This window comes from Bufo bufo, chromosome 5 (assembly GCF_905171765.1).
Source record: "Bufo bufo chromosome 5, aBufBuf1.1, whole genome shotgun sequence".
Classification (NCBI taxonomy): domain Eukaryota; kingdom Metazoa; phylum Chordata; class Amphibia; order Anura; family Bufonidae; genus Bufo; species Bufo bufo.
Genome location: NC_053393.1, coordinates 178345081 through 178372457, shown reverse-complemented (window position 1 = coordinate 178372457; position 27377 = coordinate 178345081). Strand labels below are relative to the sequence as shown.

Here is a 27377-nt window from a genome sequence, read left to right as displayed (position 1 = left end):
AACGTTTCCTGTAGTTGCAGATCAGATGTGCACAACGGTCAGGAGTAATTCTTGACTCTTTACAGAACTGTTTCAGTTCAGCAATATTCTTGGGATATCTGGTGTGAATCGCTTTCTTGAGGTCATGCCACAGCATCTCAAATCAGGTTGAGGTCAGGACTCTGACTGGGCCACTCCAGAAGGCGTATTATCCCTTCGTCCTATGACAGCACCAGGAGAGAGGGATCCACCTCCCAGGACAGGAAACCCACAGGTATAGATCTTCACAGACGCCCCTCCTCAGTGGTTTCCTGTCCTAGGGGGGACAACCTACAGGTGTTTGTTATTTTCGGTGGGGAGTAGTTTCTCCCTTTTGGCATTGCAGGCTGGCTGGAGAAGGTGTGCGCCGGGTGACCCCGCGGAGGGAGAAGGATGGCTGGACACCGGGTATAGAAGCCCTCTCTACTCTCCCTTCAAACCCTCCCCGCTCTGTACCTGAATAGGAGGCCATCCCGAGGACATGTGCGGCGCGGGCAACGGCGCAGGACAGAAGATACAACCAGGAAGTGAAGATCCAGGACGCAGGAAGGGGCGGAGCTTAGGGAAGAGGCCGCAAGTTTAAAAAAGGGACGGAGCGCAGAGCGTCCAGAGCAGCACACAGCTTCTGCCTGGCGTTCCTGTGCAGTCTCGAAGAATAAAGCCACTATCCAGCCAGTCTCCCCTGTGATCTTTGCTGGGGTCTTCCAGATCCAGGGCTAGAGGGATATTTCCAGCATGGAGAGTTCTGGAGAAAACCCTAAGGACCCAGTCACCCCTGCACCTATGGTAGGAATGGGTATGGGCCTGAAGAAAAGTAAGTGATCTACATTTATCCTCTTTCTCTGGAGATCGTGATGTTTTGTTTGTTTAAATTTCCAGGGTGTAACTGAGAAACCCAGAAAAGCTACCGCTAAGATACGTCATAAATAATGTGGTATCTGTAAGACTAAACTAGATGCTTCATACACTAAGCCCCTATGTAAAGGATGTATTGAGTGTACCATAGCGGAAGAATCCCCTAGTATGGTCAAATGTATGAAGAAAATGATCAGAGAAGAGTTAAGTCTTATGTCAAGTAAAGACTGCAGGCGAAAGAGCGCCAAAGATAGAGAATCTTTTTCAATTAAAAATTCTGACCTATCTACTTCAGAGGATGAACTTGAAAGTGGTGAAAGGGAGTCCGTTGCATCCTCTTCAGATGAGGAATGCAGTGGTAGGCCCTTTTTTTCCGGTTCAGGAGGTAGATCAAGGCAGTCAGGGCAACTATGAATCTGGAGAATGCAAAGGAGTTTTGCTTGATTCAGGATATCATGTTTGGGGGCCTGCAGACTAAGAAACGAAGAACCTTTTTTATCCACAAGAATGTAGGGGCCATGATGAATAGAGAGCGGAAACATCCGGATAAAAGAAGCTTTATCCCATCAGTAATCAAAAGGAAATATCCGTTTGAGGAAGGTAAATGTTCCCTATGGGATAGGGCTCCCAAAATTGATGTGCCCATAGCTAAAGTGTCTCGAAAGTCATCCCTACCCTTTGATGATTTGGGCAATCTTAAGGATCCGATGGACAGGAAGGCTGACACCTTTTTAAAAAGAGAACATGGGAATCCATAGGTGAATCCTTCAAGCCTAATATAGCTTCTACCTGTACGGCTAGGGCACAAATATTGTGGATTAAACAGTCGGAGGCGCAGATCCGGGATAAGACTCCTAGAGATAAATTATTAGAATCAGTCGAGGCTATTGGAAAAGCAGCTGATTTTTTGGCAGATGCCTCTGCGGATGCAGTTAGGTTGTCTGCTAGGGCTTCATCCATGGCTAATTCTGTCCTTAGGGCTATTTGGTTCAAGAATTGGTCAGGGGATGTGGCCTCAAAAAAAAAAAAAAATAAATAAATAATATTTTTAAAAAAAAATGTGGTATCCCTTGTGAGGGGAAATATTTGTTTGGGTCTTCCTTAGACCACATATTAGAGAAGGCAGGGGATAAAAAGAAGGGGTTCCAGTCTTCTTTTCAGTCGTCCTTTCGTAAGCAGGACTGTTTTTCCCCAGAGAGGCAGAGGAAATAGGGATAGGAATAGGAGTCCAGCAAATAGAACTGACAGATGGAAATTCTCCAGGTCCAAAGGACTCCTGTTCAAAAATCAATCCAGGGACCCCCGTAAGAAAGACAGCTCCCAATGACGCCAGGGTGGGAGGAAGATTACAATCTTTTCTCCCAGCCTGGTCCAGAATATCCAACAGCGTGTGGATCCTGCGTTCATTAGAAGAAGGATTCAAGCTAGAGTTCAAAAAGTTCCCTCCGCAACGATTCAAAATGACACAAGTAGATCATTCAGCTCAGACTGCCTTAGAAAAGGAGGTCTCAAAACTCATTCAAAAAGGCGCACTCAGTGTCCGGAAGAGGAAAGGGGCACAGGATATTATTCTACTCTGTTTTTAGTATAAAAAAAACAAGTGGAGAATACAGGACTATCATAAACTTTAAGTCTCTAAACGAGTACCTGTTATACCAACGCTTCAAAATGGAGACTATAAAGACGGTAATTCAGCTTCTTTACAAGGACTGTTTTATGGCAGTGTTAGACATCAAAGATGCCTACTATCACCTTCAGATTTTTCCAGGGCACCAGAAGTATCTCAAGAGTGGCCTTAAGGTTCCAGGGGGAGATGAAGCACTTTAAATTCCAGGTATTACCTTTCGGAATTTCGATGGCGCTAAGGATTTTTACGAAGTTAGTTAGTCTCAGAGATGGCAGCCCATATCAGGGGAAAAGATATCCTGTTTGTCCCATACTTGGACGACTTTCTGATTGTCACACTGTCTTACCAGAGATGCTTATTTCAGGTCCAACAGGTGGTAGAAATCTTGACAACCCTGGGCTGGATCCTGAACAGAGAAAAGTCGAGACGGATTCCAGAAAAGAAACAGTTCCTGGGAATCTTACTGATTCAGTGTCTCAGAGATCCTTCCTAACCTCAGAAAAAATTCTGAAAATAAGGTCAGTGGTTCACACCCTGATAAACAATCCGTGTGTGTCCATAAGGAAGGGGATGTCAGTACTGGGAACTCTAACTGCCTGTATACCTGCAGTTTAATGGGCTCAGATCCATTACAGAGCCCTCCAAGAAGAAATTTTGGGGAACTGGTCAGGAAAAATAGGAGGAGGACCTGGAAAGCAGGATAGTGATATCGGCACAGACTTGTCAGACACTGAAGTGGTGGCTGTCACTAGAGAACCTGGGGCAGGGAGTCCCATGGAGGATCGAAGATCCCCTTATAGTTACCATAGACGTCAGCCCAGTAGGGTGGGTGGCTCATGTGGGAGAGACCTTGCTTCAAGGATTGTGGGACTGCCGGATGTTGGACAGTTCTTCAAATCAAAAAGAGCTTATGGCAGTTTTTCTGGCCCTTCAGGAGTTACTCCCTCTGATCAAGAGTCAACACGTGAGAATTTTATCCGACAATGCCTCGGTCGTAGCATATCTGAATCATCGGGGTGGTACCCGGTCCATGTCCCTGCAGTCCCTGGCGGTTCAGATTTATTCCCTAGTGGAGAGGGTAGCTTTATCCCTCTCAGCCCTTCATATCAGAGGTTTGGACAATTGGAAGGCCGATTTTCTAAGCAGTCTATCTCTGGATCAGAGGGAATGGTCTCTGAACCCTTCTGTTTTCAGCAAGATTGTCAGATTATGGGAGATGCCTCAAGTAGATCTTTTTGCCACCAGGGAGAACAGGAAGGTAAAAAGATTCTACTCCCTGTCTCCCAGGGATCAACCAGAGGCAATAGACGCTTTGGTTCAGCCTTGGAGTCAGGGTCTATTGCATGCCTTCTCTCCACTTCAGCTGATACCGAGGGTTCTCAAAAAGGTCAGGGAAGACAAAGCCAGAATCATCAGGATTGCTCCCTTCTGGCCACATTGAGCGTGGTTCTATTGGCTGAGGGTGATGTCAGTAACAGGTCCTTGGGTCCTTCCGGAGATCCCAGATCTTCTTTTTCAAGGTCCTATTGTCCACCCCCCTGTGAAAAGGCTCCATTTGACGGCGTGGCTTTTGAATGGCGCCTTTTACTAGATAGAGGTCTTTCTGAATCGGTGGGTGCTACCATGCTGTTAAGTAGGAAGCCGGTAACTACTAATATCTATGCTAGAACTTAGATTACCTTTTTTAAGTTTCTAGGAGTTCCTCCTTGCACATCCTACCCTCTTCAGTTAAGTAAAATCTTGGATTTTCTTCAAAGAAGTGTGGAGAAAGGCCTAGCGCCAAGTACTATCAAGGTCCAGGTGGCCGCTCTCAGTGTTCTATTCGATTACAGGTTAGCGTGTCATCCTTGGATTATAAGGTTTTGTAAATCAATATCTAGGAGTCTCCCTGCCAGGAATTTCAAAACTCCTCCTTGGGATCTGAATCTGATGTTAAGGGCCTTGGTTAAATCTCCCCATCTCTGCACAGGTCTTCTAATGTGTATTAAAATGGTATAAGTATACCCCCTGTCCACCTTATAAATACAGTAAACTCATGTTTTATAACCTGATAGAATAGTCTTCTTTCTGCCCAAAGGGCGGCGTTTCAGCTTGACTTGCGCCCAGCCAGCCGCCGTTTTGAAGCGCTGCCCAGCTCATCAACATTCACTTCGCTAGGCGGCTTCTGCTGTCCCCGACGTTATGAGATCCGGCGCATGCCCAATACAAAGCTATGGGCATCGTACTCCATTTCATCTTTAGCGCATGCGCCCGGCACCCTCACTGGCCGGGATCACATCGCGCCTGCGTCCCCTCTGCTTCTTAGAGGCCGCTTCAGCCTCTGCGTTCTGCGCCTGCGCCGGGCACTCTTCAGAGCAGCGCTTCAGAGCGCTGCTCTCAAACACATCAGAAGGGGTTAATACTATTGCGGCCAGTGAGGGTGCCGGGCGCATGCCCTGAAGATGAAATGGAGTCCGATGCCCTCAGCTTTGCATTGGGCATGCGCCGGATCTGCTAACGTCGGGGACAGCAGAAGCCGCCCAGCGAAGTGAATATTGATGAGCTGGGTGGCGCTTCAAAAAGGCGGTTGGGGGCGGCTGGCTGGGCGCAAGTGAAGCTGAAACGCCGCCCCTTGGGCAGAAACAAGACGAGTCTATCAGGTTATAAAACATGAGTTTACTGTATTTATAAGGTGGACAGGGGGTATACTTATACCATTTTAATACACATTAGAAGACCTGTGCAGAGATAGATATATATAGATATATATATATATATATATATATATATATATATATATAGCTAAATATGCTTATTGGGCCCGTCAGTGTCCCTTTAAGGTTCAAATAGCAGCCTTAAGCTGGTTCCTAAATTACTCTCTTTCAGAAAATCGATGGGTAAACAGGTTTTTAAAGGCAACGACACAGATTAGACCAACACTGAAGTCCTCGGTTCCACCTTGGGATCTGTCGCTAGTTCTCAATGCCTTAATAAAGCCACCCTTTGAACCTTTACATGAAAGCAGTTTAAGAAACTTAACCTTGAAAATGATGTTTCTAGTAGCTATCACATCAGCTCGTAGACTAGGGGAAATCCAAGCTCTTACCATCCGTGAGCCATACCTTACAATCTGTGAAGACAGAGTCATACTAAGACTAGACCCATCTTTTATACCTAAAGTGGTTTCTTCCTTTCACCTTAATCAGGAAATAGTACTACCAACCTTCTACACAGATTTGAAAACCGAAAAGGAGAAGGCGTTCCATCTTCTAGACGTCATCTCCTAGACGTTACTAGTACTTTCAGATTAGATTCTAATCGGTTTATTCAGTTCTCAGGCCGCAATAAAGGCAAAAAAGCTTCTAAGACGACATTAGCCAGATGGATTAAAATAGTGATTAAAGAGGCCTATCAGGTCCAAGGACTCCTCTGTCCTCAAGATATTAGGGCTCATTCAACTAGAGCAGTCTCGGCTTCATGGGCTGAACACGCAAACGCTTCTATTGACCAGATATGTAAGGCAGCCACCTGGGCAAGTTCCCATACCTTTTGTAAACATTACAGATTAAATGTGTCAGGGAATGACGACCAGACGTTCGGACATAAAGTTCTTCAGGCTGCGGTCCCTCCCTAGTTATTAGATTAATTTGGTATTTCTAATCCATGTAGTGCTGTCATGGAGGACGTCCTGGAAAGTAAGAATTTGTCTTACCGTAAATGATGTTTCCAGGAGTCAGACATGACAGCACTCGTAGTTCCCTCCCTAATATTTGAAGTATTTTTTCTTTTGTATTAGGGCTGCACGATAGATCGCAAAAATAATCGAATCGCGATAATCGGCAAACGCGATATGGCGATTCGGCCGACCCGAAAATGCCGCGATTATATATGAAGGGGCCCCTATTGATAAAATGGCCAGCCTCTGTACTTACTTTAACGATGAATGCACTGCAGCGAGCGGTAGCTAGCGAGCGAGCCGGCCGGCGCGTGACTGACGTCCCTTAGTCACGCTCCTGCTTCCTGAATTAAGTGGGAGGAGCGTGACAGTGACGTCAGTCACGCGCTGGCCGGCTCGCTACCATGCATTCATAGTGAAAGTGACTACAGAGGCTGGCCATTTTATCAATAGGAGAGTTATGTGCGCAGTTTAGGACACATGAGGGGACACATAGGGCCATGAGAGGGACCAGCATAAGATGCTATATGTGTGTCTTAGGGCCATGAGGGGGGCCAGCATAAGACACACATAGCATCTTATGCTGGTCCCCCTCATGGCCCTATGTGTCATAGCACACATGCCCTATAACAGTGCCATCCACCCCATAACAGTGCCATCCACCCCATAACAGTGCCATCCACCCCATAACAGTGCCATCCACCCCATAACAGTGCCATCCACCCCATAACAGCGCCATCCACCCCATAACAGCGCCATCCACCCCATAACAGCGCCATCCACCCCATAACAGCGCCATCCACCCCATAACAGCGCCATCCACCGATCCACCCCATAACAGCGCCATCCACAGATCCCCCACATAACAGCCCCATGCACAGATCCCCCACATAACAGCCCCATGCACAGATCCCCCATAACCGTCATACCCAGCCGCGTCAGCGGCTCATATGGGAAAATCCAAGCAAATAGACCTCTAGCACAATTCCCTTAAAATATCGCATCGCATATCGTTATCGCAATTTTTAGGGCCCTAATCGCAATCGCACAAAATTCCCATATCGTGCAGCCCTATTTTGTATTACGATACCCATTATTGTGTGATAATCTAATAAAACACTGGTAGAAGTGGGTGGGGGGGAGCTTTTAACCTCTGTTTCCTGTCCCAATAGTGGGCGGGGGGACATCCTCCATGTAGTGCTGTCATGTCGGACTCCTGGAAACATCATTACCGGTAAGACTAATTCTTACTTTTTTGGAATCCATTACATCAGCCAGGAGAATTAGTGAGCTTCAGGCTCTTTCCATTAGCCCTCCATATACGGTTTTCCAAGATGATTGTGTCTGTCTTAGGCCAGACCCAGCATTTTTACCCAAAGTAGTATCGGAATTCCATAGAAGTCAGGAAGTGATTCTTCCTTCCTTCTATGAGAATCTGAGTAACGAGGAAGAGGCAGATTTCCATTCTATGGATGTTAGAGAAGGTGTCCTACGGTACCTAGGAGGCTACATAAGGTTGGAGGAAGTCCTCTTCATTGTTTGTCTTATGTTCAGGCCAGAATAAGGGGAAATCAGCTAGTAAAGGTACTTTAGCCCGTTGGATCAAGCAGGCTATTTCTTTGGCATATCTTTCTATGCAGGAACCTGTCCCGTCTGGCTGGTCGGCCCATTCTACAAGAGCGGTGGCAACTTCCTGGGCAGATAAGGCAGAGGTTTCTATACAAGACATTTGCAGAGCAGCAACGTGGTCTTCTGCTTCTACCTTCTATAGACACTATAGATTAAACCTGTCAGAAGTGTCTAATCTTTCCTGGTGCTGTCATAGGACGAAAGGATAAATGATCATTACGTACCGGTAATGTTTTCCGGAGTCCATGACAGCACCACTTTAATTCCCCCCCCCCTGTTTCTTTTCCACCTTTACTGAAGATGTCTCTTGTCTCGTCTATGAAAACCACTTAGGAGTAGGGGCGTCTGAAGATTTATACCTGTGGGTTTCCTGTCCTAGGAGGTGGATCCCTCTCTCCTGGTGCTGTCATGGACTCCGGAAAACAACATTACCAGTACGAAATGATCATTTTTGTTCTCTTTAAGCCATTCTGTTGTTGATTTACTTCTGCTTTGGGTCGTTGTCCTGTTGCAACACCCATCTTCTGTTGAGCTTCAGCTGGTGGACAGATGGCCTTAAGTTCTCCTGCAAAATGTCTTGATAAACTTGGAAATTAATTTTTCCTTCGATGATAGCAATCCGTCCAGGCCCTGACGCAGCAAAGCAGCCCCAAACCATGATGCCCCCACCACCATACTTCACAGTTGGGATGAGGTTTTGATGTTGGTGTGCTGTGCCTTTTTCTCCACACATAGTGTTGTGTGTTTCTTCCAAACAACTCAACTTTGTTTTTATCTGTCCACAGAATATTTTGCCAGTACTGCTGTGGAACATCCAGGTGCTCTTGTGCAAACTATAAACGTGAAGCAATGTTTTTTTTTGGACAGCAGTGGCTTCCTTTGTGGTATCCTCCCATGAAATCAATTCTTGTTTAGTGTTTTACGTATCGTAGATTCGCTAACAGGGATGTTAGCATATGCCAGAGACTTTTGTAAGTCTTTAGCTGACACTCTAGGATTCTTCTTCACCTCATTGAGCAGTCTGTGCTGTGCTCTTGCAGTCATCTTTACAGGACAGCCACTCCTAGGGAGAGTAGCAGCAGTGCTGAACTTTCTCCATTTATAGACAATTTGTCTTAGCGTGGACTGATGAACAGCAAGGCTTTTGGAGATACTTTTATAACCCTTTTTCAGCTTTCTGCAAGTCAACAATTCTTAATCGTAGGTCTTCTGAGAGCTCTTTTGTGCGAGGCATCATTCACATCAGGCAATGCTTCTTGTGAAAAGCAAACCAGGAACTGGTGTGTTTTTTATAGGGCAGCTGTAACCAACACCTCCAATCTCATCTCATTGACTGGACTCCAGTTGGCTGACACCTCACTCTAATTAGCTCTTGGAGAGGTCATTAGTCTAGGGGTTCACATACTTTTCCCACCTGCACTGTGAATGTTTACATAGTGTGTTCAATAAAAACATGGTAACATTTAATTCTGTGCGTTATTAGTTTAAGCAGACTGTCTATTGTTGTGGCTTAGATGAAGATCAGATCACATTTTATGACCAATTTGTGCAGAAATTCATATCATTCCAAAGGATTCACATACTTTTTCTTGCAACTGTATTACTAAATCCCATTTGCAGTCCCTCTGAATTACCCATTTCTCTGTGGGGTGCCATTCCTCTATTGCTACTCTTATAAATAGACAACAGGGTGTTACCATTGCACTTCTCAGTTTTTTTAGCTATATATTTTAGGTTTACCGTTCATTGGGAATGTTCTCTCTGATTACAGGGGAAGGGTAAATGGTTCCTCACTGCACACTGAATACATTTTGGAACAACCCGAGATCTTATAATCTGGTCATATTGACATCATTCAGGGGAAAACTTTTTCCACTTACAAATCATCCTTAAAGCTAAGGACAAATTTCTCTTTTGCTTCTCCTCCGGAGTGACTTATGCTAGAAGCACCACTTGTTGGCAGCAGCAATTTTTCATTCTCTAAATAAGAAGCTTGAACATCCAAAGAGCTGGAAAGAAAAAGAAAAGTCAGAAAATCAATTCAGGTATGTAAAGCATAATTCTGGTTCTAGGCCAGGGTATGGTGTTTTTTTTTAGTTTTTTTTTTATAGTATTGGATTTTTGTTAAATGTATGAATGAATTATAATGCATTGACTGTTGGAGTGATATATGGATGCATGCATTATGAGTAAATCGACTTCGGATGAAACATCCGAAGTTATTTGCATAAAACGTCGTTCTAATACTGTACGGAGGCACTTGAAACTGAACCAGAGTTTGGGAAATGTTTTTTTACAGTCTAAATCAATTTCTGAAATGATGTGAAGTCTCGCGAGACTTCGTGAAGTAAAAACTTCGGCTCATCGGTGCCAATACATTCTAATACTGTACGGCGTTCCTGCTCCGTATAGTGTTAGAACGAAGTTTTATGCGAATCGACTTCGGATGTTTCAACTGAAGTCAATTGCTTATCCCCAATTCTGAGATTCGGCTCATGTCCATGAAGGTCGAAAATATAAGTATTGTCAGCCTAGATCAGGGATCAGCAACCTTCGGCACTCCAGCTGTTGTGAAACTACAATTCCCAGCATGCTCCATTCATTTTGATGAAGAGCAGAGCAAGAATGCATGATGGGAGTTGTAGTTATCCAACAGCTGGAGTGCCGAAGGTTGCTGATCCCTGATCTAGGCTGACAATACTTATATTATCGACCTTTAGGGACACGAGCCGAATCTTATAATTCATACATAAAATGTACACAAATCCAATCATTTAAAAAAATAAAATAAACACACACAACCCAACACCAACCACCTCATACAATTTCTCAAAAGGCTCTCATACTGTTCGCGTATGTTCACACAGAGGATTTTGTCAGTGATAAATCTGCTGCATATCTCACAGCAGAAACCAATGAGCTGTGGTTTCTTCTGTAGGTTTTCATGTGGACCTGCTCTAGGTTTAGCCGCCTGCTTTGGCTTCGCCAGGAGTTCCAAATGGTAACAGATGTCAAGAATGGACCTATATAGTCTTGGCAGGGTCTTGGAAAAACGTGCAGCGAAAATCTTCGACCACATGAACTGTGGCACAGCCTCCCATTGAAAACAGGAGCCTGCCTTAGTGCTGCTTGGACCAGATTTTTGGTGCAAAATCTGCTCTGAAACACGCAGCCAAAATCTGTCTGAACATAAACTTTAACCAAGTGTAGTCCTGTAAACATGTGTGAATGTTCGTTAAGGCATCGCATACAGAAGGTGACTTTGTTACACCTCCGTGAGATACAGATGGAGAAACATTTTACACAACTCACCAGAGTTCTTCATTGAATGTCCCTCTATTGTGTATATATAGACTTAAGGCTCACTCAGATTTTATGTATTTTGCGGTACGGAAAAAAATACGGATGACATCCATACGACTGCTGATCCATTCTAACAATGTCCGTCCTTGTCCGCAAAACGGACAATAATACGAAATGTTCATTGTTTTGCGGAACGGACGTGAAGACATATGGATACGGAACGCACACGGAGCCATTTTAGTTTTATTTTTTGAAACCCAAAAAAAAAAAAAAAGGTTCATGTGCGTGAGCCCTAAGAGATACAAAAGCTAAAGAGCTTCATTGAAATGAGTACAAATTTTCAAAGGTCCAACCACATGGCATGGCTAAGTGACGTGCAGCCATACGACCTGCAGTAGGCTCAAAGTAGACTAAGACCGCACTGTCCAATAGGATTGTTAATAGCTGTGCGATCACTAATAATGCAGACCAGCTAAATAGTGCGGCTCTACTCAGTTTAGCTGCAGTTTATAAGGTTGCATGAAACTTAACCACAACACAACCACACCATGTGGACGTACCACAAGACTTTGTATCTGAGACATTGCAGATAACACTGATTGGCAGCTAGTCACCAAGAACTGCAGGTATGAATGGAGAATGTATGTTGTCTAGGGAGCTCGGCAGTATGGGCCTCCACTGACCGATGTGAGGGAGTGGGATAAAGCATCCAAAATAGAAGCTCTCCTTGGAAGAGCCCTGGTAAACTCCTTACGATGCAGTAAAACACGTCAGGGGCTTTGCTGGTGCATAAAACACACAAGCTACATAGACACTGCACAGTTATGAATACATGCAATGGAGACCAATAGAATATTAAATGGAAACTTCTATACATGAATCCAGCCAGATCTGACCCCATAGTTTTTAACATGGTTTTCAGCAGCCTGATATTTTGTAAAAGCCCATAAAGGTTTGGTTGTAACGTAGCGTGGAGGAAAGGGTTATTACTTACATTACGGCAATTAGCCGTGTTGTATTCAACAGGAACCCCATTAACGCACTAAGTTTTATATTTCTCAGAAAAGCTGTAAAATCTTCAAGAAAGAAGAAATCTGAATACCAAATGGATCAAAGCTCAATACAACTAGGAAAACAGATGCAGTCTTACCGGTCGGAAGCAGGGCGCACTTTGGCAACAGTAGATGCAGCGACAGGTAATCCCAAAGTTGAAGAGAGCGTGCAGTTCTCAAGAGCTTCACTGAGGTTGCTGTTAATTGAATCCGCTAAATAGCTTGGAAAAGTTTCATCTTCTATGTTCTTGTAATGTTCAGTCATTGTAGGGTTCTCCGCTAGGTAAAAATGAATACATTAGATTAGAATTACACAGTTCATACAGATCCATCTTCACTGCAGGAACGGCAGCAGAGGCTGGCGGGAAACCATGGGACTGTTTCAGTGAAGCCGCCTTCAATTTGAAAGGAGAGTTTGTGACCATTTGTTGTTATTTTATTCCACTGCTGTCTGAAATAAGTTTTTATTTTTTTTATAACTTTCTTTATTTGGATGTAAAAAGCATAAAGTCATACATTACAGAAGACATATTATATGAACTATATAACTATGATCCAGGTTAATCACATCATGTACATCCTTTTATATCATATGATTACATTATATATGAAACAGGATAATCATAACTAATCCTATTACCCCCCCTAATGAATTAAGTTTTTAAACTAGGGGGGGGGGGGGGGGGAATTATATATTAAAAATTAGTTGTCTAGGTTCAGAGCTGAACCCGGACATACCCATATTTTCACCCAGGCAGCCCCCCTGATGTTGGCATCGGAGCATCTCATGCTCTGATGCGCTCCCTTGCCCTGCGCTAGATTGCGTAGGGCACGGGCTCTTTTATTTACAATAACACACTGCCAGGCGGAGGCTTCTCGCCCGGCAATGTGTTCAGTGACGTCACCAGCTCCGATGGGCGTGTTTTAGCGCTGCCCAGCCATTTTACTGGCTAGGGCAGCGCTAAAGTCCGCCCATCAGTGCCGGTGACGTCACCGGGCTTCCTGGCAGCCTCAGTACGTCACCGGAACTCCTGAAAATGCCTTTACCCTGCGCGATTTAGCGCAGGGCAAAGGAGAACATCAGAGCATAAACTGCTCCGATGCTCAAGTCAGGGGGGCTGCCTGGGTGAAAATGGAGGTATGTCTGGGTTAAGCTCTGAACCCGGACAACCCCTTTAAAAGGTGATTAAGTTGACCTAGAAATGAGCTGATCTCTATGGGTTAGGTGCATTAGGGTCAATTCACATGTCCGCAATTCTGTTCCGCATTTTTCAGAACGGAATTACGGACCAATTCATTTCTATGGGGCCACATGATGTGCTGCCCGGATCCGGAATTGCGGATCTGCACTACCGGGTCCGCAAATCCGTCCCCGAAAAAAAAAAATAGAACATGTCCTATTCTTGTCCGCAATTGCGGACAAGAATAGGCATTTCCTATGAAGTGCCTGAGATGTGTGATCTGCAAAATGCAGAACGCACATTGCCGGTGTCCATGTTTTGCGGATCCACAAGACACTTACGGACGTGTGAATGGACCCTTAGACCGCCCGATCGCGCAGACGATTGTTGGGAGGAAAGCGTTCCCTCCCGACAATCGCCTGTGCACTTGCTGAGGAGACAGACCGCAGTCTACAGCATGGGGAGGAGTGATCGCTATGCCATCGCTCATCCCCCTGCTGTAGTGGTTCGCTGGCGGCAGATCGTTATTAGACACCACAATCTGCCGCCAGCAAATCCTCATCTTTCAGCATGCTAAAACATCTGGACTGCCCGATGAACGAGTGCAATCTGCCCATGTGATACACCCTTCTCCAACCCCCCGGTAATCAGCTGCCATCAATAGGAAAATCGAATCTGGTCACACACCTCCCCTGCAGCAGATTGCTGTAGCGAGGAGGCCATTTACATACACTAACACGTATACAGGCTGCGTCCAGCAAGAGAAATCCGGGCATCCACAAGAATACCATACATACAGGGTCCCCTCAGAGGAACTATTTCTATGGTGTACGCCCTCGTTCAGGCGTAACAGGATTTCTGAAAGTCCTTTTTTTTGGTCATAGGTCAATTAACCTCTTCTACCCAGGCCAAATTTTTTTTTGCAAACATGTGTCACTTTATGCGGTCATTTTCTAACACCTTCACTCATCCAAGCCATTCTCAGATTGTTTACTCGTGACACATTGCACTTCTTGTTAGTTGTAAATTTGAGTAGATTAATTCCACCATAATTATTATTTTTTATCCAAAATTTACCAAAAATTTTAAAGAAAAAAAACTCAGTTTTCTAAATTTCTATTTCTCAACTTTTAAGATGGAATGTGAAACCTCAAAATATTTATTACTTAACATTCCCCATATGTCTACTTTATGTTGGCATCACTGTGTAAGGCCTCATGCACACGACCGTTGTTTGGGTCCGCATCCGAGCCGCCGTTTTGGTGGCTCGGATGCGGACTTATTCACTTCAATGGGGCCGCAAAAGATGCGGACAGCACTCCGTGTGCTGTCTGCATCCTTGGCCCCGCTAAAAGAATATAACCTGTCCTATTCTTGTCCGCGCTTTGCGGACAAGAAAAAGGCATTTATATAGCCGGCGCTCGTTCCGTTCATTGCGGAAGGCAACACGGGCGGCTTTACACTTGATGGGCAGTCAGGTGGATGGGGAATGAGCTGCACTTGGCCGGCACAACCACTATACTGTGGGCAGAGCCTTCCTCTTCCAGCTTCCCACTGCTGGTTTCTGGGGCCAGCCTAAAACAGCTCCAACAATAAATGTAATATAAACAGAATGAACCATCTCGATCGCCCCCAGATATGGCTGTGGACAAAATTCACATGGTGAACATTGTCCACAAACTCATGTGCATCATCCATGGAATAAATTGTGTGGTATCCATGTCAAAACCACCTCCCATTGAGGTCCACCAAGGTCACCAAGCAGAATTCTTTTTTCTGGACAACTTATCCCAAAATCACTGGCATGGTCTCCCATGTCCCCCAACGATACAAGAAATTATGACAGTCACCAAAGTAATCTAGTCAAATACCACCAGCCTCAAAAGAGTCAGACATTATTTTTTTCACAGATGCAGAAAAAATAAATAAATAAAAAAAAAATCAGTTTTCCGGACTATACCGAAATTTCAGGACGGTTGGCAAACCTGGCACCACAGATAATTTAGGCTACTTGCACACATGTTTGGTGCTGATCTGTCATGGATCTGCACAAACGCTTCCGTTCACTGGCGTACATACAGGGGGTCGCAGTTGCAACCGAGCCCGGCACTCCAGGGGGTCCGGCCGTCTGTGGACACCCCCCCCCCCCACCGAGGCCGCTGGCAGGGGCTCCGCTGTACTCACATGTAATGGAGCGCTCCGATGGGGCCCAGCATGACGAACAGTGGCAATTTCGGGTCCCATCAGAGCGCACCATGCCTCCATTACATGTATAATATGGGGGGGCACTCACTCACACCCGGCCAGGCAGTTCCGTTTCCATAGTGAAGTAGGGAAAACTCTCTGCTCCCTGCTTCCGTTTAGAATGGATCCGTTTGTATTATCTGTAACATAGCCAAGACGGATCAGTCTTAAACATCATTGAAAGTAAATGGAGAACGGATCCGTTCTCCATTGTGTCAGTGAAAACGGATCCGTCCACATTGACTTACATTGTGTGCGCCAGAACAGATCCGTTTGCCTCCGCTGCAAGCAGCGTTTTGGTGTCCGCCTCCAAAGCGGAACGGAGGAAAACTGATGCATTTTGAGCGGATCCTTTTCCATTCAGAATGCATTAGGGCACAACTGATCCGTTTTGGACCGCTTGTGAGAGCCCTGAAACGGATCTCACAAACGGAAAGCCAAAACGCCAGTGTGGGGGGCGTGGCCTGACCGGCATGTAAGCGGACGCACTGCTCAGAGCTCCCGGCCGACTATCCCGACAACTTCCGTCCACCTGCTGTAATCAGCGATAATACGTTCCATTTTCAGCGGGGACCGACTCTCCTAAGTCCCGACACCTAACTGTGGTGATAGGACGTGCCAGAAAGCCAAAGACAAGGAGGGGAAGGAGTGCGGAGCAGCCACGCCGGTGAAACAAAATGGCGCCGCACAGGCCGCGGTGAAGATCTCTCAAGTTGCCGCGCGGCTAGAAAAGTTTGCCCGCTCATCATCTACGGCGGGGAACGCAGCAGAGCCGACACTGGTGTCAGACCGCAGCCACCATCTCTGCTGCGTCCATTTCCTCTCACAAGGCTCCAGATACAGAGTACACTGAGGTCAGTGGGGCACACAATGTAGGGGGCGGCCCAGGGACTGAGCCCACTATTAAAGACGTCTTTTCAGCTGTTACACAATGCAGCCTGGCTCTTAACACCTTAAATACCCATATGGGGGGCCTCAAGGATTCGGGATAATCTTGGAAGTGATAAATGGTCTCCCCTGTTTGCTATTGAGCGGGCCCATCATGTACCGTCTGGTCCACTGCCTCCTGGGGCGCCGCCGAGGCCTATCCTGCTAAAAATTCTACACTATCGAGATAGAGATGCAATTCTCAGGGGCACAAGAGACTGTGCTGATCTTACTATTAATGGGAGCCGCATTTCCATGTTCCCTGACTTCTCTGCAGAAGTTCAGAAAAAAAGGGCACGATTCTTAGATGTCAAGAAAAGACTCAGGAACTCGGGCCTTTCTTACTCAATGTTCTATCCCGCCAGGCTATGTATAGTTGCACATGACAAGATCAACATGTTCGACTCTCCAGATGAGGCGTGTCAGTGGCTGGATGCCCACGAATGCAATCTTCGTGGCAACACTTGAAGATCTGTCGTATCCTTCTATGATGTAGATGGACGGTATTTGCAAGAGGGTTCCATAAGGGACTCTGTAACATGTATTTGCTTTGTTTCCTAATGGGACCTTGCTTTGATTCTAGACGGGTATAAGGGACCAGATAGCTCTTGTCTGACTTCCCGAGTTCCCCATGTTGAGTTCATGGATTGGGGCCTTGGGCAGTCTGACTTTACAGCAGGGTGGTGGAAGCACTGTGTTTATATGGCCGGGGTTTGGGCTATATAGTTTGGTTCGGACCAATTAGTGACCGTTTATGAAATCTGTTAGGCTACTTTCACACTAGCGTTCGGGGCTCCGCTTGTGAGCTCCGTTTGAAGGGTCTCACAAGCGGCCCCGAACGCATCCGTCCAGCCCTAATGCATTCTGAGTGGACGCAGATCCGCTCAGAATGCATCAGTCTGGCGGCGTTCAGCCTCCGCTCCGCAGGCCGTGCGGAGGCAAGTGCATCCGTCCAGACTTACAATGTAAGTCAATGGGGACGGATCCGTTTGAAGATGACACAATATGGCTCAATCTTCAAACGGATCCGTCCTCCATTGACTTTCAATGTAAAGTCTGGACGGATCCGTTCAGGCTACTTTCAAACTTATAACTTAGAAAAATTTCTAATGCAGACGGATCCGTTCTGAACGGATGCAAACGTCTGCATTATAGGAGCGGATCCGTCTGATGAAACATCAGACGGACCCGCTCCGAACGCTAGTGTGAAAGTAGCCTTACTGTACTTCCGGTTCAGGATTTTTGTCTTTTTGATCCCCTGACTCCCTTACTTAGGTGGGAGATGTCTTTGTATTATTTTTTTTGTGTGTGGGGGGGAGGGGACAGGTTATAAGTTACTCGTGAGACAGAAATATATTTTGTGGTGGATGGATAGTGGCGGGCACTTAGCATATCAATTCTGGCTTGTGGATGGGTACTCTTAAGATCCTTGCCTGGAATGTGCGGGGCATGGGGCAAACATCAAAAAGGCATGCAGTTTTCCATGCTCTGCGAACATATCAACCGGCCATTCTCTGTCTATCCGAGACGCATGTTACGGAAGACAGGACCCAGTTGCTGCATAGAGCATGGATGGCGCATGAATTTCACTCTACGTACTCCACTCATGCCCGTGGAGTTAGTGTTCTGGTACATAGGTCGCTTCCATTTGAGGTTAGAGAAAACACCAGTGTGAAAGTAGACTTATTTGTGGTTTTCCAGACTGTGCCAAGAATGGACAGACACAGGGGGTTTGCAGTGGAATCCGCTGTGGACTGTCAGAAAGTCCACCATGTGAAGACTAGGAAGGACATCAGCACCAGCACACACCTGCCAGTCACTCTCACCTCTATGGGAATCTCTAGGGCACACCAACCAAAGTCAGGACTATGCTGGAGAGGAGTCCCACAAGCCTCATCCCAGGGATCTCAAGTCTCTCGGAGGTTCAGGGAGTCTCCCGCTATTAGATAGCGGCTCCCTGACTCCCGCATGTGAGACAATATATCCAATATATCCCGGAAAGGTTCACTGATAGCAGTGCAGAGAGATAAGAGAAGTGACAGGACAGAGTTTAGATTACAGGTTGAATTAACCCTTTAGGGTCAAATTGGCTTCTCAAGGAGATCTATAGGTTAAAGGCATCCCTTCTTCTGTCTCATTCAGTAGCTATAGAACTATCGAGAGAGATGTATTTTTTTTTTAAATACATTTACACATTTAACCCTCCATTTTAATTCTATTATTTACCTCAGTGTTAAATTCACACCCCCTGGATGCTTGTTTTTTTCCTACAGTGGGGTAGATAATTACACACAGGGTTTTAAAGTTGAACTTCCTGACTGAGACCAAGACCCGACTCAGCGAGTGAATGTAAGCATCCGTGCATGCGCATTGCGCAACCTAAGCTTCTTGTCAGCTCAGCGAATGAACCGAAGATTCGATTCATGAATCGGTTCATTTGAATGAACTGATTCATGTGAAAGATCCGAACTTCCCATCTCTAGTTTACTCGCAGTAAACCTTTCCGGCAACCTGTAGCCGTGTCCCCTTCTCGGCGCGTGCGCACAGTGCAAGAAGAAGCCGATGCCAGCAGTCCGCAACGGCGCATCAGGCTGAGCCTGTGCGCACGCGCGGGATCTCAAAGCGGGAGGAGGGAGAGACGGCACTGAGAAGTAGAAGGCGGCGCTGGGCACGAACTGCGATGCGTGCGGCCGGGCACCATGCATCCACAGACCTCCCCTGCTTGGGCACCTTAATTCAATGATTGACAGGTTAGTAAAACCTGTTTTTCCGCAGAATAAAGCCACAAATAGCTTTTATAAGGCCCCCTTAGAAATCAGAATGCTACCCTGGACATGAGCAGATGTTTAGCTCACAGGGCTTATAGGTGGTGACAGAATCCCTTTAATCATATACATAAATACGATAATTTGGGGCAGGGTAATGAGCCCAGTCCTCCACACCATAGAGCAAAGTGTGCAGATACTGCATATGTTTGTAAAATGTAATAAAAAGTTCGTGAAAGAAAAAAAAAATAAGAAAACCTCCCTGAAATGAGTTTTTGCAGGTTGGGATGTCTGTCACCCACAGTCATGGACTCCGCTCACAGCGCACACTACGCCATGCCTCCCCCCAGCACTTATTTGTAACCAGCAGCCCGTTACGTGCCCGTTACGTACACGTCCGGCCACTCCTCCCACGTCCTCAGTCCAGGCTCCGGACTGAAGAAAGTTCTCGGCACGCTCCAGCCGCCCCATCCGGGCTGTGCGGCCCGCTCCGCTCAGTGATACCTACCTGGCTAGCAGCGCCGGCTCTCCGGAGAGCGCACCAGTAACGTGTGGCTGGAGAAGCGCGGGAGAACGAGCACAACAATCCCGGCTCTCCGGTGTCTCGCTTTGAAAGCTCAGCTGTGGTGGGCGGAGCCTTAACGGGAGGCGGCTCCAACTGTACAAAAATTGCAGCGCGCGTCACTCAGCAGTCACACATTGGCAGGGGGAGGAGTCTGCGGACAGCTGTGCGACCTGTTATGGGCGGAGTTTGGGCGGTCCTGCCGTCAAAAGGGATGTACTTATGAGGGGCATGCGCAGTTCATACAATATAACCTTATATATCCTTCGCGGGCAGCTCCAGAAGGAACCTCCAGGGGGCGACATTATACCGTGGCGTGCCACAGTGGTATACCTGTGCAGTACTGCTCTGTGTGGTACATGGAGGACCCTATTTAGAGCTCATGATGCCCCCCCAAATTGATGTCCATATCATTTAGGTAGCTGATAGCTGCCCCTCCTAACTACCCCATATGCATGCAAATTGACTGCAAACAAATCTACAAAACGGCATGGGGAAGATTGTACTAAGGGCTCATTCAGAAGACCTTATAAATGGGTCCGAATACGTTCCACAATTTTGCAGAACGGGTTGCGGACCCATTCATTTCAATGGGGCCGCAAAAGATGCGGACAGCACATGGTTGCTCCATTCCATGACCCCGCAAAAAAAAGATGTGTCCTATTCTTGTCCGTTTTGCAGATAAGAATAGGCATTTCTATAATGGGCTGCCCATTCTGTTCCAAAAATTGCGGAACGCACACAGGCAGCATCCGTGTTTTTTATATGAACTTAGTCTGGCTGTGCTGCTGCACACTGCCTATCTTTATGCAGTGCAGTAAATCTACTGGGTTGCGGAACACGGCGCGGTTGTGTGAATGAGCCCTAAGTCTGACATTTCCTATGCTAGTGTTACTAAGGCTACTTTCACACTAGCGTTTTTTGCTGGATCCAGCATGGATCAGCAAAAATGCTTCCGTCATGATAATACAACCGTCGGCATCCGTTATGAACGGATCCGGTTGTATTATCTCTAAGGCTCCATTCACACGTCCGCAATTGTGGTCCGCATCCGTTCCGCAATTGTGCGGGACAGATGCGGACCCATTAATTCTCTATGGGGACGGAATGGATGCAGACAGCACACAGTGTGCATTTCCGGAGCGTGCCGCCGATCTTCCGGTCCGCGGCTCCGGAAAAAAATAGAACATGTCCTATTCTTGTCCGCAATTGCGGACAAGAAAAGGCATTTCTATGGGGGTCGGCCGGGTGTATTGCAGATCCGCAATGCACTACGGATGTGTGAATGGACGCTAAAATAGCCATGACAGATCTGTCTCTAAAACCATTGTAAGTCAATGGGGGACGGATCCGTTTTCTTTTCTGTCCGAGAAAACAGATCCGTCACCATTGACTTACATTGTGAGTCATGTCGGATCCGTCTTGCTCCGCATCGCAGGCCGCACTCAATAACGCTGCTTGCAGTGTTATTCTGTCAGCGATGGGGAATCAACCAAACGGTACAGAATGCATTCTGGTGCATTTCGTTTCATTCAGTTCAGTTTTGTCCCCGTTGACAATGAATGACGGATCTTAATAGCGGAAAGGGAAAGCGCAGATGTGAAAGTAATCTAAGAAATCCACTGGAGTTATGACCACTTCATACTTTCGACGTCGGCAGTGCGTAGCCCATGAAGGAAGTGTGGTGAGCTGGCTAGGTGGGTATATAAGGTGTGCGATAGACTGTCTGCACACATATCCCTCTTTACTGTCATGGGATTTATCAGAGTTACAAAAAAGGGGCGATTATTGGCTTTCAGGCCAAGGGCGGCAGGATTTCTGAAACTGTGCAGTTTGTGAACTCTTCGCGTGCTGCTGTGGCGAAAGTGTATTGAGAGTGGACAAATGGCACTACTGTGAATAATCGATGTGGAAACTGTGGAGCACCACGTGCTATTGATTTCAGAGGTGAACGTCGGCAATGAAGGTGCGCGAGAGTGGACTGACGCAATACAGTGAAGCAGCTCACTGCCAAAATGAACCAGAAGGCTACCAGACGTGTCTAAAACAGTTTAGCAAACCCTACTGTGTATGGGGCTTCAAAGCAGACGGATGGTCACTGCACCTCTGCTAATGAAGTTGCATCGGCAGAAAAGGATTCACTTTTTGCAGAAGTATCGGAATTGGACCTCCCCAGATTGGGAGTGACAGTTTTTGGTTCATCGAATGGGTGGAGGTTGGTGTGGCAGGTTAGAAACATCGGCGAGAAAGCACCCTGCAACCATTGCTGGAACACAAGCTGGTGGTGGCAGCATTATGGTCTAGGGCAGTGATGGCTAACCTCCGGCACTCCAGCAGTGGTAAAACTACAACTCCCAGTATGCTCCATTCATTTCTGAGAACAGCCAAGCAAGTGTATGCATCTTGGGAGTTGTTGTTTTACCACAGCTGGAGTGTCGGAGGTTAGCCATCGCAGGTCTAGGGAATGTTTTTGTGGAATTCTCTGGGCCCACTCATCCATGTGGAAGGCATCCTCAACTGATTTGGGTATGAATCTATCCTTCCAGATCATACACACCCATACATGCTGATTGTCTTCCCTGGAGAGCATGAAATATTTCAGCAAGACAATGCGACATGTCACACTGTTGGTTGGAAGAGCATGACCAAGACTTTCAAGTACCACCCTGGCCCCCTAATTCCCCAGACTTGAACCCAGTTGAGCATCTGAGGAACCACTTCGATCATTGTGTTGGTCCTATAGATCCTCCAGCAGCTGTGGAATATACTGCAGTCAACATGGCTCCAGATACAGTGGGGAAAATAAGTATTTGATGCACTGGCGATTTTGCAAGTTTTCGCACCTACAAAGAATGGAGAGGTCTGTAATTTTTATCGTAGGTACACTTCAACTGTTTGAGACAGAATCTAAAAAATATCCAGAAAATCACATTGTATGATTTAAAAATAATTAATTAGCATTTTATTGCATGAAATTAGTATTTGATGCAATAGAAAAACAGAACTTAACTCCTTAAGGACCAGGCCATTTTTTGCAAATCTGACCAGTGTCACTTTATGTGGTGATAACTTTAAAACGCTTTGACTTATCCAGGCCATTCTGAGATTGTTTTTTCGTCACATATTGTACTTCATGACACTTGTAAAATTGAGTAAAAAAAATAAAAATTTTATTAATAAAAATACCAAATTTACCAAAAATAGTTATTACTTTACATTCCCCATATGTCTACTTCATGTTTGGATCATTTTAGGAATGACATTTTATTTTTTGGGGATGTTACAAGGCTTAGAAGTTTAGAAACAAATCTTGAAATTTTTAAAAACCCACTTTTTAAGGACCAGTTCAGGTCTGAAGTCAGTTTGTGAGGCTTACAGGCTTAATTTTTTTCCCAGTTACAAAGCAAGAGTTAACAGCCAAACAAAGCTCAATATTTATTGCTCTGATTCTGTAGTTTACAGAAACACCCCATATGTGGTCATAAACTGCTGTACGGGCACATGGCAGGGCGCAGAAGGAAAGGATTGCCATAAGGTTTTTGGAAGGCAGATTTTGCTGGATTGGTTTTTGGACACCATGTCCCATTTGAAGCCCCCCTGATGCACCCCTAGAGTAGAAACTCCAAAAAAGTGACCCCATTTTAGAAACTAAGGGATAGGGTGGCAGTTTTGTTGGTACTATTTTAGGGTACATATGATTTTTGGTTGCTCTATATTACACTTTTTTTGAGGCAAGGTAACAAGAAATAGCTGTTTTGGCACAGTTTATTTTTTTGTTCTTTACAACATTCATCTGACAGGTTAGATCATATGGTATTTTTATAGAGCAGGTTGTCACGGACGCGACAATGCCAAATATGACAACTTTATTGGTTGTTTGTTTCAGTTTTACATAACAAAGCATTTTTTTTTTATGGTTCTTTAGTGTCTCCACATTCTGAAAGCCATAGTTATATTTATTTTTTGGGCGACTGTCTTGTGTAGGGGCTCATTTGTTTCGGGATGAGATGAAGGTTTCATTGGCACTATTTTGGGGTGCATATGACTTTTTGATCGCTTGCTATTACACTTTTTGTGATGTAAGGTGACAAAAAATGGCTTTTTTTACACAGTTTTTATTTTTATTTTTTTACGGTTATTACGGATGCGGCGATAGCTAATATGTATACTTTTTTTTATTTATGTAAGTTTTACACAATAATATCATTTTTGAAACAAAAAAATCATGTTTTAGTGTCTCCATATTCTGAGAACCATATTTTTTTCAGTTTTTGGGCGATTATCTTAGGTAGGGTCTCATTTTTTCTGGGATGAGATGACGGTTTGATTGGCACTATTTTGGGGTGCATATAACTTTTTGATCGCTTGCTATTACACTTTTTGTGATGTAAGTTAACAAAAAAAATGGCTTTTTCTACACGGTTTTTATTTTTTACGGTGTTCACCTGAGGGGTTAGGTCATGTGATATTTTTATAGGGCAGGTTATTATGGACGCGGTGATACCTAATATGTATACTTTTTTTAATTTACTTGAGTTTTACATAACAGCTTTTTTAAAACAAAAGAATGTTTTAGTGTCTCCATATTCTGAGCCATAGTTTATTTATTTTTTTGGGCGATTGTCTTAGGTAGGGGCTCATTTTTTGCGGGATGAGGTGATGGTTAGATTGGTACTATTTTGGTGGGCATACGCCTTTTTGATCGCTTGCTGTTGTGCTTTTAGTGATGTAAGGTGACAAAAAAATTGTTTATTTAGCACAGTTTTTATTTTTTACGGTGTTCATCTGAGGGGTTAGGTCATGTGATATGTTTATAGAGCCGGTTGATACGGACGCGGCGATACCTAATATGTCTACAATTTTATTTTCCTATTTTTTACCAATTTTTTTAACTTTATTTGGGGTATTTTTTTTTACTTGAAATGTAATTTTTTTTGGGGGGGGGGATTTTTTTTTCCCAACAATTTTTTAACTTTTTTTTTGTCCCACTTTGGGACTTCAACTTTTGGGGGTCTGATCCCCTTTACAATGCATTCCAATACTTCTGTATTGGAATGCATTGGCTGTATGAGTAATACTGTGTGTATTACTCATACAGCTTCCTGCCTGTGAGATCCAGGGGGCTGGATCTCACAGGCTCTTCACCAGAAGGCAGCGCCGATGCCTAAGGAAGGCATCGCGCTGCCTTGCATGCCATCGGGTCCCCATTACAGCAGCACGGGGACCCGATGGCACCGCCAGAACGACCCGCAAACCTCAGGTCAAAGGACCCCCCCCGCGCTTTGTCCCAGGGTGCCTGCTGATTGATTTCAGCAGGCACCCGGTGATCGGAACTACACATGACGTACCGGTACGTCATGTGTCCTTAAGTACCAGGACATCATGACGTACTGGTACGTCATATGTCCCTAAGAGGTTAAAGAGTAACTAAAAGTGGAATTTACTGCTTTTGAACGCTCTATTACATACTCATTATACAGACAAGGCCTATTATCAAGGATTTATGGAGCCCTCAATACCATTCCTGAAGGCCAGAAATTGTCCTACATGAGGGCCTGGGAAGAAGATCTGCATCAGGAGTTTTCTATCTCCAGATGGTCCCAACGATCACAGACCCTATCTAAGGGATCTTGGCAAGTCACACTAGCTGAATCCTCCATAAAAGTATTGCATAGAACTTACATGGTTCCTACACGACTTCACTGTATCTACCCTGAAGTATCACCTATGTGCTTTAGAGGATGTAATGAGGAAGGCTCAATGCTTCATATCTGGTGGTCCTGTCCCATAGTGGAGAGGTTCTGGAACCAGACAGTGAGTCTGATCTCTTCAGTCCTAGATTTTACTTTTCCTTTAACAGTACCATATTGCCTTCTAGGGGATCAACCCCATAGGCTATCCTTTGCAAAATTTAAACTTGCCCAATTCATTTTACTTGCAGCCAGAATTCATATAGCTTTTAAATGGCGATCAGACTCATTGTCCTTCCAAGCTGTCCTAGATAGAATAAATAAAATACTGATGTTCGAAAAATTGGCGGCCATCCGCACAGATTCATTTTCCACTTTTGAAAAGGTGTGGGAACCCTGGTTATCTTCATCACATTCTTCGGACATACGTCAGGTTGTCTCTCTGTAAAAGGTGTGTTTCTGGTGAGCTGAAAGAAGGAGGATTGACTCTCTGCTCCATTTCCCAATCCCTAACTATATGTAACTCTACTACATTGTACCCAAGAGATATTTTACTTTCATGTTTTTATTTCTTTTGTTTTTTCTACCATTATTGTTATGGTGTCTTCTTTTTATATGCAAAACTCAATAAATACCTTTTGAAACATAAAGAGTAACTAAACTTTTGTATACATTTTTGTTAACCTGTCCCTAATAACACTGTTTGTAATATAGTTTATAAAAAAATTAAAAAATTATTACACCTTCCCCTACCTAAAGCGCATGTTTTGCTGTGCCCTTAAAATCCACTTCTCTGTACACCGCTGTACGGAGTTGGCATTTTTGTCAATGGGGCCTCAGCGCAGGGAGTACGGGCAGGAGCACATATGGCCAACAGAGGTTTACTAAATCCTGGCATAGCACATGGGTACCCTGTAGTATGCCAGGATTAGCTGAGTAGAGCGGGCATCTGCCTGCTTTGCTAATCTAAGAGTCCTGCATGTCAAGCACAGGCAGGAGCCTGCTCAGCTAATCCTGGCATAGCACACAGTTACAGAGTACCCGTGTGCTATGCCAGGATTTAGTAAACCTCGGGGGGCACAGGCAAGAGCAGCAATGTACTCCCTACGCTGCGGCCCCATTGATAAAGTGTCAACTTCGTACTCCGTACACCACTGAGCAGTCAGTGGCGTACAGAGAAGTGTATTTTAGGCGCACAGCGAAACGCGCTCTTTAGGTAGGGAAAAGTGAAAAAAAAAATATATAATAAACTATATTACAAAAAGTTTTATTAGGGCATTAGGGACAGGTTAACAAAAAATTATACAAAAGTTTAGTTACTCTTTAATATTTGGTACAGAAACCTTTGTTTGCAATTACAGAGGTCACATGTTTCCTGCACACATTGCAGCAGGGATTTTGGGCCTCTCCTCCATAGAGATCTTCTCCAGATCTTTCAGGTTTCGGGGCTGTCGCTCGGCTACATTGAGTTTCAGCTCCCTCCAAAGATTTCCGATTAGGTTCCTGCCTGGAGACTGGCTAGGCCACTCCAAGATCTTGAAATGCTTCTTACGAAGCCACTCCTAAGTTGCCTTGGTTGTATGTTTCGGGTCATTGTCATGCTAGAAGACCCTGCCATCTTGAATGCTCTTACTGAGGCAAGGAGATTGTTGGCCAAAAACCTTGCGAAACATGGCCCCATCCATCCTCCCTTTAATATGGTGCAGTCGTCCTGTCCCCTTTGCAGAAAAGTACCCCCAAAGTATGATGTTTTCACCCCCATGCTTTACGGTTGGGACAGTGTTCTTGGGGTTCCACTCATCCTTCTTCTTCCTCCAAACACGGCAAGTGGAGTTGATACCAAAAAGTTCTATTTTTGTCTTATCTGAC

At 45.2% G+C, this 27377-nt stretch overlaps 1 protein-coding gene across 2 annotated transcripts in view; it reads right to left on the bottom strand.

The window, feature by feature from the left end:
• Positions 1 to 19892, bottom strand: part of CEP192 (centrosomal protein 192) — a 184635-nt gene extending 164743 nt beyond the window's left edge. For both annotated transcript variants that reach the window (XM_040432242.1, XM_040432243.1), the window contains exons 1-3: positions 19765 to 19892; positions 12238 to 12418; positions 9665 to 9793 (exon numbers count right to left, since the gene is read on the bottom strand). In XM_040432242.1, coding sequence (XP_040288176.1) covers positions 9665 to 9793; positions 12238 to 12404 — 296 coding nt within the window. In that variant the 5' untranslated portion in view covers positions 12405 to 12418; positions 19765 to 19892. The remainder of the gene's footprint in view (positions 1 to 9664; positions 9794 to 12237; positions 12419 to 19764) is intronic.
• Positions 19893 to 27377: the final 7485 nt, after the last annotated feature.